Source organism: Dryobates pubescens, chromosome 12, assembly GCF_014839835.1.
Source record: "Dryobates pubescens isolate bDryPub1 chromosome 12, bDryPub1.pri, whole genome shotgun sequence".
In the NCBI taxonomy this organism is placed as follows: Eukaryota; Metazoa; Chordata; class Aves; order Piciformes; family Picidae; genus Dryobates; species Dryobates pubescens.
The window spans coordinates 18,276,576-18,289,128 of NC_071623.1; the positions used below are offsets into that span (position 1 = coordinate 18,276,576).

At 39.8% G+C, this 12,553-nt stretch overlaps 1 protein-coding gene across 1 annotated transcript; it reads right to left on the minus strand.

Annotated features, from left to right (window-relative positions):
• Positions 1-249: 249 nt before the first annotated feature.
• FAM3B (FAM3 metabolism regulating signaling molecule B) lies at positions 250-11,746 on the minus strand. Its single transcript, XM_054165750.1, has 8 exons — positions 11,668-11,746; positions 8,515-8,658; positions 7,171-7,294; positions 6,452-6,510; positions 3,760-3,810; positions 2,466-2,553; positions 1,225-1,357; positions 250-339 (listed from the first exon to the last, which is right to left on the minus strand). Exons 1-8 carry the CDS (start codon positions 11,744-11,746, stop codon positions 250-252), a joined length of 768 nt encoding a protein of 255 aa, XP_054021725.1.
• Positions 11,747-12,553: the final 807 nt, after the last annotated feature.

The window sequence follows — 12,553 nt, forward strand, 5'->3', positions numbered from 1 at the left end:
TGACAATGTATGCTCACTTTCAAAAATCCTGAACACTGTAATTCCAAACCACAGTATTTTATTTCCACTTGTCATCCTATATATCTATTTGTTTTCAGACCACAGTAAAACCTCAGAGGGGAAAGAAAGGTTAAAAACTGCAAATTATTTATTCTACCATTAGTGGTCAGATGCTTAGTGGGTTCTGGAGAAAACTTACTAAATAAATAAAAATATAGATTCATCTTTATTAATGAGGTATGCATTTTCTCAGATGAGGTTTCTTGGGATACAGCCCTCTATCTGGATTTCAGCTGGCCAGCCACCGTATCTGTTGCTTTTCTTGTCAGAGTGGTTTATCTGTTTAAAAAAAATAATTAAAAACTCAGTATTTGCTTTTCCATTTACAAACTGGTTTGTCAAACCTCATACAACAGAAGGGAGTAATGGGGAAGGACTGGGAAGCTAAGCAGCATATTACACATCTTGCTTATTAACAAAATGGGTGAAGATTCCATCAGTTTCTTACACAGAGTGCTCGACTTATTTTCCAGATGGCTGTCATAACATACACCAAACTGAGCAACCTTTTCCTGTAGAAGCTGTGTAATGTGAAGAATATTTCAACAATATTCTGGGGGGAGTACAAACCCCCCAAAATGATGAAAGTTTCACATGCCTTTGGAGAGAGTTGGTATCACCAAGGGAACTGATCTCTGTTTTGGGTTTTCTCATTTCTGTCCCTCATACAGATGAGCACTACTGGGCTTTACAGACAGTGAATACAAGGTCATAGATAAAACCAGAAATCTGACACAAAAATGGTAGCTTTAGTTGTCCTGAAGCCTGAGGGAAAGTAATTTAGAAAAGGTCTGTGATGTAACCATTGCTGTATTTGCATGGCCAATTTGGCACAGTCCAATTTTCATATAAACCCAGTTTTTAGTTTTAGGAAGACCTTCAAATTTGTCCTGAATGTAAGTCAGGTTGGACCTTGCAAAACAGACTCTCTAGAGTCACTGGTGCCTTCTGAAATTTTTCTACAGGTGATTTAGTGCTGGTGTGGTAGAATTCAGTATTGTACACAGCCCAAATCTGAAGTGAAGAATACATTACAGAACCAGCTTTGTGCAACTGAGGCTCACTGAACAGACTACGCTTATCACAGCTAATGCACAAAACCTGCACCTGAAGGTTGTATCTGATATACAGACAAATAGAAAGTGAAAATAAAATTAACCTGACCTTTTCTTTTTGGGTATCATCTGGCAGCTTGAAGCCTTTGGCACCTATAAAAGCCCAGCTGGACCTGAACTTCATATTCCATATTTCTTTACTTCCCAGCTCTTTCACTAAATTTCTTGCGTCATTCTTTAGCCTACAAAAATGAAGTTAAAAAAAAAAAAAGCATTAAAAATTCAGTAGGTGAAAAATGCTGAAAAAGAACACAACTGGTTTACATTAGTAAGTCAGCAGAAGCAAAAATGAAGTTTAAAAATATCAGGAAGCTGCCTTAGTAGCATGCCATTAAATTCACAGAGCAAAATTCTTTTTTCTTCCTCCTCTCTACATTCCTGATGTTAATAAAACCTGTTTGAAACAGCACAGCACAGCAGAAAGAAAAACGTGTCTTAAATGCTATCTGATATTTCAGCCCTTCCTAAACAAGGACATAAAATGTCTACCACCTGAATTAAGTCTTTCCCTGTCTAATTATCATACCATGAATTCAACTTAAAAAAAACACCCTAAGATCTAAAAGCATTAAAAGAATCAGGTTAAGATGTAACAAAGAATGCAATCTAGATAAATTATAAATGGAGGAATGGATACTTTCTTAATAGAAGGTTGTGACCCAGTGGTTAACAGCAGTGCCCTTTATCATGACAACTAGTGCTTTTAAACAAATGTACTACCGTGTACACATCTTGGGAAGCAGAATAGAGAACACAGAATTAACCAGGTTGGAAAAGACCTTCAAGATCATCAAGTCCACCCTATCATCCAATACCATCTAATCAACTAAATCATGGCAATAAGTGCCTCATCCAGTTTCTTATTAAACAATTCCAGTGATGGTGATTCCACCAACCTCCCTGGGCAGCCCATTCCAATGGGCAATTACTCTTTCTGTGAGGAATTTCTTCCTAAATTCCAGTCTAAACCTTCCCTGATGCAGCTTGAGACTGTGTCCTCTTGTTCTGTCTACAGGTTGCCTGGGAGAAGAGACTGACCCCCTGAGCCTCCTCTTCTCCAGGCTAGCAACCCCAGCTCCCTCAGCCGCTCCTCACAGGGCTTGTGCATTGACATACATAATGTGAGCAAGCACCAAATGGATGTGGAATCAAAATCTTTGTAGGCAGGAAATGAGAGAACAACCCTGACCACAGAGTGGAATTAATCATTCCTTTACCCCATTACACAGTGGTAATTTGCAAGCTATTAACTGCCTCCGTTCCTCAGCCTATCATGACTGATTTGCTTACCCAACGCTTCCATCATAATAAGTTGCCATCAAAAGAAGGGACCCTTCTGGTGCATTTTTAATGAATGTCATCATCTCTCCTGAGTGGTCTGTTGAATTAATTACATAACTGATTATTCATTAAGCACAGATCACATGCCAACTACTTTAATTTCTTTAGACTTTTTTTGTCTTCTCTATTCAAAACGAGGGCTGATTGGGCGACTGTTCTCTTCACAGGCTGAGCGCCTCCTTTTGAAAAGGGCAGAAAATTGCTAACTCTCCCTGAAAGCTAGGACAGCATGGATTGATCTGCACTTCTCAGTAGTGAATAAAGATACTTCTGAATTTCTGCAAAACCATTTACACCCAGAATAAGCATGTATAGGGTTTCTTATGTTTACCTCACATAGTATTATACATACAAGCAAAGCATGAAATAGCCCAGGAGTCATTGTTATTCTGTAGGTTTCCTACTACCATGCTAACTGCAGAGCTGAGCTGCGCACCCACTTCCACTAAATAGCAGCCTATTTGCAGCACTAAGCTGTTTATTGATTTTACAATTTCTAAACTTACAGAAGACACTGGCTTTCCACATTAAAAAAAGTGTAGCAGGCACCCTGGAGACATTACAGTGTACATAACCTAGTGCATATAAACTTCTAGCCCCATGATTAGACCCAATGTGGTATCTATTCATGTGCGTAAGCTCACAAGCGATCTTAAATGGTCAGAGAACAGGCTTCCAGTGCCTTATGGCATTTTGTTTCTCCTTACTAACATGCAAGGAAACCATTATTGTTTGAAGTTTGAAAAGTATGTCAAAAACTATTCTGTTAAAGTAGCTGTATGGAAGGACGGTAAGAGACAGACTGGCATTATTTCCTATGATGATTTTACAACTGAACTGCACTGAACTCATGTCAGGAAAAGGATTTTTGCTGAGTAAAGTATCTGGATATGGTACCTGGTTAAGTGCTACTCCTACCAGACTGAAATAATGATGAAAAACACCCAGACACCCCTTGACCTCCCCAGTTAAAAAAAGGCAGCAAGAAAATTAAAACCAAAACAAGACCAACAAACAAGACAATTATCTCAATAAACAAGAGAAATTCAGCTCTTCTCTCAAAATCTGTCATCAGATCTGGCCAGAGCATATTTTATGAAGACAACAACTGCTTGTCTCTAGTTGATCCCTGTCAGTAATACAAGCATAGTAATTTGAAAGAGCAGCAGAACAATTATATAAACATAAGTCCATTCTTAATGCTGAAACACTAACAAAAGCTCTGTTTCACTCTCTTTCCTACCTCCTTCCCACATGTCAAAACATTTTGTTGATGTAACTGCTCCTGTTTTATCTGTAATAAAAGTTGTGTAAATATGAGCAAAATGATTAATTCACCATACACAGCATTTTCAACTAGAGCTAGGCATCTCTTAATTTTGTGTATTACTTGGTTTCTGAGTTTTCTTTCGTTTAATTTTTTTTAAGTTGGAAGGAATATAAAATAAGCTAAGTTTAAGATTTGGGGAGAATCTTCATATAGTCTCTGAATCCTTTCATATAGTCTCTGAATTGTCAAATGTGACCTAAGCATTTTTATTACTTTCTGTTTTAAAGTAGGAATTCAATTTCCTCTGTGCTTCCATGTTTTTATATCTGTATATACTATAATAGGTCACAACCACAAACAGGGAAATTGGTTAAGCCTAAGGCTATTTGAATGAGCTTAATACCATTCTGTGCAAGCTTTCATACCATTTGAATCTCAGTGGACAGAAACTCAACACTCATCATTACTACATCAGAAGTTGGGCATGCAAACAATTAGTCATTCCAAAACACTTTGGTTACTACTGTTCAGTCTGGAGAAGAGAAGGCTCTGAGGTGACCTAATTGTGGCCTTCCAGTATCTGAAGGGGGCCTACAAGAAGGCTGGGGAGGGACTTCTCAGGAAATCAGGTAGTGATAGGACTAGGGGGAATGGAATGAAGCTGGAGGTGGGGAGATTCAGCCTGGATGTGAGGAGGAAGTTCTTCACCATGAGAGTGGTGAAGCCCTGGAATGGGCTGTCCAGGGAGGTGGTTGGGGCACCGTCCCTGGAGGTGTTTAAGACCAGGCTGGATGAGGCTCTGGCCAGCCTGATCTAGTCTGTGGTGTCCCTGCCCATGGCAGGGGGGTTGGAACTAGATGATCCTTGTAGTCCCTTCCAACCCTGACTGATACTATGATACCATTCCTCATTGATTTTGCAGCTGTTTAGCTGGCTGTCTTTGTTTAAACAAGACATGTACAACTGGGTACTCTTTTCAAATGTCTAAATCCATGGCAACTATATTAACTGATTTTCATTATCCATGACCCATATCCATGCTACATGAGTGAATCTTTTCCCATTTAGAGTGCATGAGCTTGGTTGTAGTGAAAGATTCATCAGTTCCTGATTCATTTCTGGCTTCTCTTTGATCCACATATGGGAAAATCATGAAGACAAATTCTTTTGAGCATAGTATTCTAAATGGCATGTTTAGGTGGCAAAAATCTGTCAGTGGTAAAACAACATTGTAGAATGGGGCTTCTTCTGAACAATAATCACAAAAAAAAGGAAAAGACTGTCGTGAGGACTGCAGAAGTCAACAAAATTATTTTCTTTTGTTATTTTGGGCTTAATAGCTCTGTCTTCCTTCTTACAAAAGATTGTATTCCTTCACTCACAGAACGAGTTATGGAATAAAACAGGATAAACATTGAGCAAACTCATTAGCTTGACTGATCTGATTAGAGGACGTGGAAAGTATGTCTCACTATAAATCAGTCTGAAACCATGGACACATTTACTTGCAGGTGGAGATGAAAGAGTAGCTAAAATGACTATGTGTGATAAATGAAATGACTCTTTAAAAATGTGTACAATTTGATTCATCACTCTTTTTCCTCACTAATATGCAAAGAAAATACTAGTTCCCTACTACCATTTGCTACAGCCTTGCTTATGCATCCAGGATGAGTATTTGTCCTCTTGTTCTACAACTGTATATTGAAAACTAATTTTTAACTGTTTACCTATTGTAAGCAAGTTTTCATGATTCCTTATTGGGAAAAAATTGCAGTAGATAACTGGGAAAAAAAATGGAACAAATTCCTGTCTTTGCTAACCTAACCCAGCATGCAGGTTTAGACAAGGTCAAGATCTTGCTTAGCAATACTGAGACAAAGAAATGGAATATAACTGTTTTGTGATCAAAGTCAACCTGCCTATGCATTTGAACTCACTTTCTTCCCCTCCCTCCACAACATTTAGGCATTGATTTTTCTCAGGCTCCATTACTGAATACCTGGAACTTCATCATTATTCCCATTCATCTAAATTAAAATGGTGCCTCCAGATCTGGAATAAACCTTTCCAATGCCATCAAACCATCACCTTTCCAATAGCTCCTACTATAGGTGAAGACATAGAATGGCAATCTAATATTGATCAAGCTTTGAGTTTGTCTTTCTCTGCACTGACAAAGCCTGGAAAAGCAATTTGTACCTTGGTTGTACCTTGGGGCAGAACTGCAATCCTCAGTTACTGCTTGCCCCTTATCTGTAGGACAATAGATGTCTTTTATCACGCACTGAACCTGAAATTTGAGACTTTCTGCTGGAGAGCGTGGATATTTTTGCTATGCTACATAAGCAGCAGTTCTTTTATCTAATAAAATATACATATACTTCCATGTACACATTTTTTATTTTATTATACTGATTATGAACACATTTCTTTTGTTTATCCAGGAGACTACTTCCCTCAAACACAGATTTGTTGTTCTTATATTTACCATGAATTAAATTTGGAACTTTTTCCCCTTCCTTTTTCTTCCATACTTAGCTAGTAAAAAATACTTGAAAACAAACAAACAAACCAGCCCTGAAAACTCTATCTCCCTAAGGACCTTTGTAAATTACTGCAGTACAAAAGTATGTCTCTCTGTAACATTATTTCTCTTACTTACAATTCACAACGGCAATGTTTATACCTCTTCCAGCATTACCCTTCTCTCTGCTTATGAGCCTGGAATTAAAATAAATACAGTATCAGCAGAATGCATCTGTCCAGAACTCTTATCAAAATTACATTTACCAGTGCTAAGTCATGTTTTCTTCAGTTATTTAATTCAAGACTTTAGTAAACAAGAGCTATAGCTTAAAAATCCTGCACATTATTTCAGTGCTTCAATGATACACAATGAGTCTTTCAAAATGAGCTAGGTCAAGAAAATACTTGAAACACATGCAGCCAGAAGGATACAGTAGTAAAAAAACCTAAGATAAAATGTGGGTTTGTGGCAGTGTTAGGCATGGACCACCCTAAACAAAGATTACTGCAAGGCTTTGAAGTCACTCTGTCCAGTTTTAAAAGCCATGAAGGACCCTGACTTTCAGAAGGTGTTGACCATTGAACATACTAAAAATAGTACCATGAAAACTGGAAATTAAACTTGAAACTAACAGCTGAATGCAGCTTATGTAGAGGAACAAATTAAATAACCTGAGATTTGGTACTTAAAAAAAAAGCTATAAAAAAGAATTAAAATACTGTCAGATATATTCTGAAGTTTATCACAAAAATAGAAGCCCTTTGGTAGGAGCTTTCCTGCCACTAGTGAACTAAAATGCAACACCTTTCTTCACGCTACAAAGCACTTGCCTAGATTTATAGTCTGGTACTCACAGCTCATCCTCAAAACAAATTTTAGGTGCACTGTCTTTGCCAACACCACTAAGAATCCGATAGGCGTAGTGCCCAGGTGGGCAGGGCGACCAGTGATCACACTTCTGCCTTTTTGGGACTGGGGCTGCAATAACAAAGATGAGAAAATGTTTTCTTGGATGCTGCATAAACGATTTCTACATGGAAAGAATCACTTAATGCCAACATGCTAAGCTCATACATAGACAAAAGCCAACCCTGCCAGGTTTCAAATATTCTGGTGACACTATCACAAATTTGCCTGAGCTGAATTACCATTGACTTACAAACAGCTGCTACGACTAAGAGAAGGCTTATATAGGAGAAAATGCCCTATATAGTATGATGTGCTTTGAATCTAGAGCTATTATTGTTGGACAATGTCCAGAAAGGGTCAACAAAGCTGATAAAGAGACTAGAAAACAAGTCTTAGGAAAGACCACTGAGGGAACTGGGATTGTTCAGTCTGGAGGAGGCTGAGATGCAGAGACCTCATGGCTCTCTACAGCTATCTGAAAGGTCACTTCTCTGTAGTATCAGGTGATAGAAAGAGAGAAAATATCCTGAAATTGTGCCTTGGAAGGTTTAGAATGGTGAGTGGACAGTCTTTGGAATAAGTTGCCCAGGGAAGTGGTGGAGTCAGTGTCCCTGGAGGTGTTCAAGAAATGTGTGGACATGGCATTTCAAGACATGGTTTAATGGCCATGGTGATCTTAGGTTGATGGTTGGACTCAAGAATTTTAGAGGTCTTTTCCAAACACAATGATTCTCTGATTATGTTGTGCTGTTTCATAAAAGGAAACAAGGGCTCGAGGCAGGAAGATACCTACACCAATAGGTTACAGTTAATGGCTATCATTCTAATTTCAAGCCTTTTTCATGATGATAAGATAGTCAATGAATAAATAAGAAAATAGATTTGAGAAAAACTCATGCATGGAGCCATCTAGTCAGATTAAAGGAATGAAATAACAAGGATGTAATCACAGAGTTTGGTTAGTGATTAAACAATTTACCACAACTGTAAAGCACATGTGACAGAGTCAAGCTGCACCTTTGCTTATACACCAGCAAACAAATAGTTTTCTTCCATTATTATTCAATCAGTTTATTTCCACACTATCAAATATAGGCCAAAATTCTGTTTCTTCAAAGACAGCACCTAGAAACTACCTCAGAGTTTCACTAATTCACTTTACAGAGCCAGCTTCATTCTTACAATAGCACATACCAACTGATTTACCAGGTAATAAGACATGTGTCACATAAATATGCAATACCAGATATAACAAAAGGAAAAAAAAAACAAAACAAAGAAAAACGTACCCCTTAACACTGGTTTCTTCCCAATGTCTTGAAGATTAGCAATAGATCTTGCTACTCTCTGGGTGGGTACAAGATCAGCAAGTAAGTATCCCACGTACAAACTAGCCAATGATGCCAACAGCAGCCCTGCAAATTTCACAAAATCTGCCAAGGAAAAAAGAAGAAGAACAAAACCCATGGAGATATAAGGATGTATTCATAAGGCTGTTTTCATAGCACCACATACAATCTTGTATTTTTTCTGTCGCTGCTACACAAATTGGCTATTTTATTTCTGATACACTATGCTAACAATAGTCTTCGGAGATGTGGCAAGAGAATATTTGTCACATTCCCATCTCTGACAGTCCCTTTTCTTTCTAAAATTTTATCTTCAAGCAGAAAACTCCCCCTAAGACTCGCCTCAAATCACATCCCTAATACCCAAAAGAAAGTTCAACTTAATCCTACTCTGAAAAGTAAGTAGCAGATACTACACATGATTATACGGTTAGTAGGCAGTTACTATTGATTTTCTGCAGTGCAGACACTACAGAAATGGTTTTAAATGTTGATCTTACAGGGAATTCCCTCCACCCACCCTTTTGACACACTGCAAAATCCCTCCACCCACCCTTTTGACTTGCTGGATACAAAGAAGTGAAGAAGGCCCAAATCATCTCATTCACATAATGGCTGCGTTCAAACACAACTAAGGACTGTTCCACCATCTCTCAGTTATATCACACTTTCCATTGACTGTATCAGCAGCACATCTACACACTATAAGAACAACAGGATGCACAATTCTCCTGATTATAGGAAAACATACATTTGATACTGGGTATCTCCTCTTGCTCAACAGAAACACTAACATGCATTTCTGTTATAAACGAAATGCACTAGTTAGCATTATGGTGCTAAACAAGGAAACATCAAAGTGCAATGGTGAACCTGGATGTTTTGATGCCATTTCCTGATCTGTAAAGAAATGTGTCCTCTAACATAAGTATCTGTAACAGTGAAAAAGACAAATTTTTATTCTCGTAGGCCTGAAAAACAAGTGCAACACAACCAATATCCAAAATTATCCAGCATGTTCACTTTGCCAGCTTTCTAGAAAACACTGAATATTATCTAGACTAAATCTTCCCTATAACAGTTTAAACTCAAGACAACATCCATTTTCTTCTTGGAACTGCTTTTTATAAATATTAACATTTCTGCCCTATCCCTTCTCCAGAATAAAACCAGTTTTATTCAGTTTTCTCCTCAGGTCCCATTTTTTGCAGGTCATATCACTCTCCTGTGATTTCTGCCCAAATGGTTTGTGTCTTTTACTGCAGAATGGACATGCTAGTCCAAAACACTTGTTCTGAAGGCTCTACTTCTGGTTAGTCAAGTTTTTTGGTTGGTTTTGGTTTGTTTTTTTTGGTATTAGGACTAAATTCATTGACTTAGCTTCTGTTTACAATGCACCATAAAGACCAAATCTTTCTTCTAGCAAAGATTTTGCCTCATTAGCTACTCCTCATACGGTATTTGTGCAGGTAGTCATTCCTGCATTCTACTTAGCTTTAAAAATAAAAAGACTAATAAAACACTGCCAGAAACACAGACTAGTAAAGCTAGCACTGAGCAATACAGTCATCTAAAGTCCCCTTTCTTTATAACAACAACAAAAGTAACAAGTGGCCCTCAAATCATCTTTCCTAAATGAAGCACAGTCATACTTTAACCTTTGTGTAAAAAAATCCCAGTTTCTTGTTTCCTGGATCCATAAAAAAGAAAATTAAAAAAAAAAAGGGGGGGAACACAACAACAATAAACCAAAGTTGTGTGTCATTGTATTTAGGAATTGTGCTTGTATTTGTGTGACTATAAGGGAGATAATGTGGGAAACGTGCTGTATTTTCAAAGGATTGAGAAAGATACAACAGATCTTCACAGCAACAAATTTCCCAATTATTACCTCAGTCTAAGAGAAATGTCCCACTCTACCACAAATTGCAGTGCAAACCTGCACTGAATGAATATGGACAATTACTCCAACATCTCATTCATGCAGTGAATGCAAACATGACATTGACTAAGTTCACATGCACAAAACAGAAAGCTGCAGAACTTAATGCAACTTAACTCACTTTAAAAAAAAAAGAAATTAAAAAAATAATACATAAAATAGATTGAATTTGTAAAGGAGACCAAGTTTCAAAAACAAAATTCAGGAAAAATTAAGTGAAAACTACAGCATATTTATTTACAGATTTTAGTGAGGTTTTTTTTGGAGGGTGGGGTACCTCACCAAGATCTATGAAACCATCAGGTTTGGGGTTGCTTTTTCTGTTGTTGGTTTAGTAGAATTATCATTACAATGATTTGGCCCTGTTTTTTCATCAAAAGTAGTGAGCAATTCTGTTTCTCAACAGTGCAGCCTTTTAACTAAGCAGAAGAAAAAGCACTGAAATGCCCAGCTTCTGTTACTGTGGTCCGTATTTTAAACTGCAAGTTTCCTAATGATGAACAGAAAATTCTCATTAACAGAATAACCAAGTAGACAAGAATTTTCCTCGTTAGCTGAATGCTGGAATGCAGGGAGGGGGAGAGGAGTTGGCAGACAGCCTCTGCATAGATAAGGAAGAGCAGGATTTTTTAGTGATTTACTTCTGCTAGTCCTAGACAAGATGGTTTTTGTATTAGATAATGGACACCTGGACTTTTCTGCAAAATATTGACATACCTCTGTCATGACAAATAGACAACTTTTTGTATAAAGGTTTGCCCAAAACTGTCTGAAGACACACAGGCCTTTTGAAATTATTCTACCTGTGTCCGGCGCTGAAATAGAAGCATAATACAAGAAACTTGCTGAGTCTCTTGTGTACCTTTCTCTAAGTCACTAAAGGATTTCTAAAATATGCCTTTAAGGGTTTAAGGAAGACATTCGCCAAGTTTGTACTTAGTTCTCAAAACTGTCATAGAATACTTTTCACTGCCAGGCAATCTGCAGTTTTTCTTTCTTGGATTCAGAAGGCGCTGGGGGGCTGTGCACTGACCCCGGCTGCTGGGCCTGCCTGGGTCTCTCAGCTTCACTGAGGTTACAACCCTGGCACACGCAGGCATAAAACCCTATACAACAGCTGCTAACGTAAAAACAACAACAAACAAACGAACCGAAACTTTTCTTGATAAAAAGAGAAACACACTTAAGATGAGAATTTAGATTAATCCGACCTAAGAAGCTGGGCGTCATGCACCTTTCAGATTCCGGCTAGGGCCCAGACGCGGGGTCCGGCACTGCCCTCTCTAAAGCCTGTCCGCAGGCTCTGTCCCCTCTCGCCCCGGGTTAGAGGACACTGTCAAGAACAACCCTGCCGCCCCCATCCCGCGATGAGGGGCCTCTGGCCGGCCGGCCAGCACCCTCGGGGCGCCCACCTGAGGAAGGCGCAAGGCGGGAGCGAGTCGCCGGCAGCCCTGCCAGGGGCACCGGACGGCGACACCGGCACCCTCTGCGCCCCTCTCCTCAACTGGCGGGGTGAGCCCCTAGCGCTCTGAGGCTGCTACTCACTTGGCCGGCTCTGCCACATTATTCATAACGGAGGCGGACTGCTCGCCCTTCTGCCCCTGCCCCTGCTCCTCCTCCTCGTTCTTTCTCGCCTTATTCTGTGGCCACCGCGACAGCGCGCGAAGGGGAGCGACCGCCCCTCAGCACCGCCCCGGTGCCGCTGGCAGCTCTGTAGGGCAGCGCAGTGCCAGCCGAGCACCGCACACCGCTGCCCTGGGCGCTCTCCTCTGATGGGGAAGCCACAGGCTGGCTGCCGAGGAAGGCGGCGGCTGAGAGCAGGAGATAGCCCTGTAGGTGCCATTGCCCGGGTGAGGCGCGGGGCACCTCGGGGGAGTGGAGCTGGGCACGGCCACAGTCACAGCACAGCCAGGCAGGCACGGCGGCCCTTGCGGGTGCCCGGCCCCTTTGTAGTTTGCTGGTGTCAGGAGGGACCGGCTGGCATCAATGCCTCATGTTACTTCTTTAGCAAAGGGAAGGAAAGGCAGGGAAAGAAGA

Coding starts and splice junctions, on each gene's coding strand:
- FAM3B (XM_054165750.1), bottom strand. CDS start 11,746: ATGACGCCCAGCTTCTTAGGTCGGATTAATCTAAATTCTCATCTTAAG. Junction 7,295..8,514: donor GAAGAAACCAGTGTTAAGGG/GTACGTTTTTCT, acceptor TTGTTATTGCAG/CCCCAGTCCCAAAAAGGCAG. Junction 1,358..2,465: donor TATTATGATGGAAGCGTTGG/GTAAGCAAATCA, acceptor TCATTTTTGTAG/GCTAAAGAATGACGCAAGAA.